The sequence below is a fragment of the Miscanthus floridulus genome, chromosome 14 (genome assembly GCF_019320115.1).
Source record: "Miscanthus floridulus cultivar M001 chromosome 14, ASM1932011v1, whole genome shotgun sequence".
Lineage (NCBI taxonomy): Eukaryota > Viridiplantae > Streptophyta > Magnoliopsida > Poales > Poaceae > Miscanthus > Miscanthus floridulus.
Window position 1 is genome coordinate 23,872,746 of NC_089593.1, and position 5,388 is coordinate 23,878,133.

The 5,388-nt window shown below is 56.9% G+C and overlaps 1 protein-coding gene across 1 annotated transcript; it reads left to right on the forward strand.

The window, feature by feature from the left end:
- The first annotated feature begins 4,318 nt into the window (after positions 1 to 4,318).
- LOC136503193 (uncharacterized) lies at positions 4,319 to 4,882 on the forward strand. Its single transcript, XM_066498346.1, has 2 exons — positions 4,319 to 4,504; positions 4,703 to 4,882. Exons 1-2 carry the CDS (start codon positions 4,319 to 4,321, stop codon positions 4,880 to 4,882), a joined length of 366 nt encoding a protein of 121 aa, XP_066354443.1.
- Positions 4,883 to 5,388: the final 506 nt, after the last annotated feature.

A 5,388-nucleotide genomic window follows, 5' to 3' on the forward strand; every position in this document is an offset into this window, starting at 1 on the left:
ACTACAGTACCATTTCCCAAAAAAATTCGCCAACTAAACAAGGCCTAAGAGCAAAGGAATAAGACTGAAATCACTGAGATACGGACTTAAGACTGACTCTCGATGAAATTCAATTTTAATCGAGAAGTAATCTGTGTTACCATCACTATGTGAAAACACTATCAAATTAAACATATCTAATTGAAGAATTTAATGAAACTAACTTGATAATATGTTATTGCATTTTTATATAATTGTTCTTAGTAAAAGTTGACTTTAATTTGAATAAAGCTAATATAAATTATATTTAAAACAGAGAGCGTAGATTATATTGACATATTTAATTTTTTAGTGACACAACTTGTCGGGTACCATAAAACGGGGTACCCCGAGTGTACACCAAAAGAGTCACTTAAATCTCATCAGCAACAAAGTCAGAAGGTAAGCCACGGGTTCACCACTAGCCCCGTCCAAGCCCACCGGCTCTCCACCTCGCCTGAGGCCTCGCACGGGAGGTCTCGACACCCTGAAGAAATATCCGCCTCGCGCGAGGCCTCTCACGAGAGGCCTCGGCAAGGAGCCCAATTTCCGTCTCGCCCGAGACCCTGTGCGTACAGCCTCGAATGAGACAGCTATTCTCCGTATCGCCCGAGGCTGGCTTGTCAATAACCCGTCGCTCCCGCCTCGACCAGTCTTCCCGACAGCATGTCACGTCCTATTAATGCGTCAACCACTCCCGCAATCTCAGCCGGACAACGGCTCGACACCACGGAGTGGCCGACGAGACAAGGAGTCACATTAATACCATACCGACTAAGACAAGGCACGGCGGGGATTACCAGCCACTATGTTCCGACGTTGTGCCCACGATCAGCGCCGGCGCTACGCTGTGCCCCGTAACACCCGCCCCGAAGACAACGCGGCATGGGAGGTCTGGCCCGGGTCATCATCGCCTCCGAACCAGCGTACCAGACCGACCGCTCCCTCCGAGCCTCGGCACCCTACATCAGGGCCTCGGCCATCTCGAGATTCACGTCTGCCGAGACCCCCACCATGGTTCGGCCTCGGCACCAACCGAGCCTCGGCCTCGCATGTAGTCAACCCACAGCGACCCGCACGCTAACCGCCGCACCCGCTTCGAGGTAGCCCTAGAGCTCCCATGACGCACAGGATCAGATGTGACCAGCACGTCGCCCCAGCGCTTCAAGGACGGACCACTCCGATGACCATGCCGCCATAGGAACAGGTTACAGAGCTCGGACACGTCGCCTTCGTTCGCACGACGCCGTATAGTTAGCACACGTACTACCCTAGTCCTCCCTTCAACTATAAAAGGAAAGGATTTGAGCCGTTTCTAGGAGAGGAACACAGGCACACACAAAAACAACACCCTGTAACACGCATACTCACCCGATGTCTGAGAGCAACATCTCAAGCAGCCCGCATCACTCCGTGCCGAGATCTGGGACTAGCTCCCTCTCTCACCTAGCTTGTAACCCCCTACTACAAGCACCTCGGTGCAAGGAATATAAGATCGATCTCTCAGACTGGATGTAGGGCACCGATCGCCTGAACCAGTATAAGCCTTGTGTCTCTTTGCATCACCATTCGGGATCGGGAACACGCAGTACAAATTTACTAGTTGGTTGAGGACCCCTCGGCCCGAAACACCGACAGTTGGCGCGTCAGGTAGGGGCCTCTGCGTGTCAGTTTCATCATCCCAACAAGTTTCGGATGGCAGACCCCGTACGACCGCTGCGTCTCAGCACGATGATTTAGTTTGGGAGCCTAGAGTTCATGTCTCTAGGGCATGAGTACGACATGGTACTCCTCATGTCCTGAGCCCCACCAACCGACGACGAAGTCATGCACCGGTAGCCCAGGCGTAGGCGGCGCTCGGGCGGCCGCTCTCGCCGCGCTCGCCAGGCACGACACGAGCAGGATCACCCCAACGCTACGTGACTCCAGGGCGACACACCGCTCTCTGCCGGTATCCTACGACCAGCTGTTGGCACAAGGTCCCTGGTTGGGGACCTGTCTAGCCTAAGCCTGGACAAGGAAAAAACGTCGGTGGCACGCGGCGATGCCCCGTCATCAAGCTCCGCTCCACCGCTCCCTGAGGAGCCAACTCTGGTGGAGCAGAGCCCAACGATGGCACCATCCCCATACCCCTTTGGGTTGAGAAATGTCACCGCCTCTTATGCTTACGCTTACGTTTTTGCTCACGAGGATCCCTTAGGACGCCGCCAGCGCTTCGCTCTCAACTTTGACACCACCACATCGACTCATACCCACGCCGATTCCTCGGAGGGGGACGAGGCATGGCCCGGAGCAGATTTCTCTGGACTCCATGACCCTAAAGCCATGTGCCACTTCTTGGCCGCAAGCGACTACTGCTTCGGCTACTCCGACTCCGACGACGAGGGCATCTACGACCCCACTCGTGAGTGTTTCCACGTCGGGCTCGGGATGCCAAGGGTGGACGAGGAGGACGTGGGCACAGGCAATCGGTCCCCGCCTCACTAGCGGGTGGACGCCTCCACACCTCCGCGCATTGTCCCACCGGCAGCGCGGAGCAGGAACCTTGCCCCCATGCTACCTCAACGCCCAGACCTAGAACAGCTCCGTGAGCTCCAGGCCAAGGTCGAACAAGACTGACTCCTCCTACAGCAGCTTTGAGACTCTCTCAAATAGGAGCAGCGAGGTCATGGCGATGGCGGAGGAGCTCGATGGAGGGCCCACGATGTCACCACTGCATCCACGACGACGAGGGGAGTGAGCAACCCCTAGTCTTCAATTGTTCTAGCCAGAACATCACGGCTGCGACAATGCTGGTCCGCGCGATGCCCGAGCCCTCTACCACAGAGGGGCGATGGGTTCGCGGCGAGCTCTGAGATCTCCTAGAGACCGCCGCGGTGCAGCAGGCCGAGAGTTCCGCCTCTTGACGACACGGGGGCACCTCAGACCTGCCCGCAGCACCGCCTCAACAGGATAGGGAAGCCTCGGTTCGTCCCGAGCCCGCTCGAGCACCGATAGCCCATAGGGTCCCCTTACTGCTTGAACGCCTCGGCAACCGATGCGAGGTGCAGGGAGACCATGAGGTGGTCAGCAGGCGACGACGCCACAACAATGAGGGGCCCGCCCGGGGCTACCGCCCACACCGAGGTGGCCGTTATGACAGTGAGGAGGACCACAGTCCTTCTCCTAAACTGCTAGGCCCTTGAGTCTTCAGTAGAGCCATCCGCGCTGCTCATTTCCTGGCCCGGTTTCGGCAACCAGCCAATCTCGCGAAGTATAGCGGCGAGACCAATCCCAAACTCTGGCTTGCTAATTACCGCCTAGCCTGTCAGCTTGGTGGCGTGGATGATGACCTGCTCATCATCCGCAACCTCCCCTTGCTCTTGTCAGACTTGGCGCGAGCCTGGCTCGAGCACCTTCCTCCCTCACAAATCCACGACTGGCGTGACTTGATAAGGATTTTCTTCGGGAACTTCCAAGGCACATACGTGCGCCATGGGAACTCCTGGGATCTTAAGAGCAGTCGCCAGAAACCGGACGAGTATCTCCGAGACTTCATCCGGCGCTTCTCCAAACAGTGCACCGAGTTGCCCAGCGTCGGCGACTCAGAAATCGTCCAGGCTTTCCTCTCCAGCACCACCTGCCGAGACTTGGTCCGAGAGTTAGGTCAGAATGTGTCGCGCTCCTCGACATCGCCACCAACTTCACCTTGGGCGAAGAAGCTGTTGGAGCCATCTTCCTCGACAGCGATGCCAAGGGGAAGCGGAGGGACGAGGCCCCTGAGGCCTCAGCCTCCCACCTTCCCAAGAGAAAGAAAAAGGGCCGCCTGGGGAAGCAGGAAGTCCTAGAGGCCGATCTGGTCACGGCCGCAGAATGCAAGAATCCTCGAGGCCTCAAGGGCCCTAGGCCCTTCGACGACATGCTTAGGAAACCTTGCCTGTACCATCAGGGCCCGGTAAAGCATGCCCTCGAGGATTGCTCCATGCTCCGGTGTTACTACGCCAAGCTCGGGCCCCCCGACGATGACACCAAGCCAAAAGGGGTCGGCGACCGGGACGATGACAAGGACGATGGGTTCCCCGAGGTTCACAATGCCTTCATGATCTTTGGCGGACCCTCAGCGTGCCTCACAGCGCGTCAGCGGAAGAGGGAGCACCGAGAGGTCTTCTTAGTCAAGGTGGCCACTCCCCGATACCTCGACTGGTCTTGGGAAGCAATCACCTTTGATCGAGATGACCACCCTGACCATGTCTCGAATCCCAGGCAGTACTCGCTTGTTGTCGACCCAATCGTCGGCAACACCCGGCTCGCCAAGGTATTGATGGACGGAGGCAGCGGCCTCAACATCCTCTACGCCAACACCCTAGAGCTCCTAGAGATCGACCGTTTGTGGCTCTGGGGTGATGCCACGCCCTCCCATGGCATCGTGCCGGGGAAACGCACGCGACCCCTCTGGCGCATCGACCTTCACGTCTGCTTCGGCACCCCATCCAACTACCGCAAGGAGGTACTTACCTTCGAGGTGGTCAGATTTAGGGGAACCTACCATGCCATCCTGGGGTGGCCGTGCTACGCCAAGTTCATGGTAGTCCCCAACTACACCTACCTCAAGCTCAAGATGCCGGGTCCCAATGGCGTCATCACGATCGGGTCCACGTACGAGCATGCATATGACTGCGACGTCGAGTGCATCGAATACGCCAAGGCTCTCGTGGAAGCCGAGACCCTCATCATCGACCTCGACCGACTCGGCAGCCAGCTGCCCAAGCCCAAGCGTCGAGCCAGGATGTTCGAGCCTGCGGAGGCCATCAAGCTCGCCCCAGTCGACCCCGCCTGCCCCGACGACCGAGCGCTGAGGATAAGCGCCACCCTCGACATCAAATAGGAGGCCGTGCTCATCGACTTTCTCCGTGCAAACGCCGATATGTTCACCTAGAGTCCCTCAGATATGCCGGGCATACCAAAGGAGGTTGCCGAGCATGCCTTAGACATTCGGGCCGGCTCCAGACCGGTGAAGCAGCGCCTACGCCGATTCGATGAGGAAAAGCGCAGGACTATTGGCGAGGAGGTGTAGAAACTTTTGGCGGCTGGGTTCATCAGGGAAGTATCCCATCCAGAGTGGTTAGCTAACCCTGTGTTGGTCAAAAAGAAAAATGGGAAATGGAGGATGTGTGTAGACTACACCGGTTTGAATAAAGCCTGTCCAAAAGTCCCCTTCCCATTACCTCGAATCGATCAAATCATTGACTCCACTGCAGGATGCGAGACTTTGTCTTTCCTTGATGCATATTCTGGTTACCATCAGATCAAGATGAAAGAGTCCGACCAGCTCGCGACTTCTTTCATCACCCCATTCGGCATGTACTGCTACGTGACTATGCCTTTCGGCCT

What these genes read in the sequence shown, in the direction of transcription:
- LOC136503193 (XM_066498346.1), top strand. Translation starts at nt 4,319, where the DNA reads ATGGACGGAGGCAGCGGCCTCAACATCCTCTACGCCAACACCCTAGAG. An exon ending in CATCCAACTACCGCAAGGAG is followed by an intron (nt 4,505 to 4,702) that starts GTACTTACCTTC and finishes GAATACGCCAAG; the next exon opens with GCTCTCGTGGAAGCCGAGAC.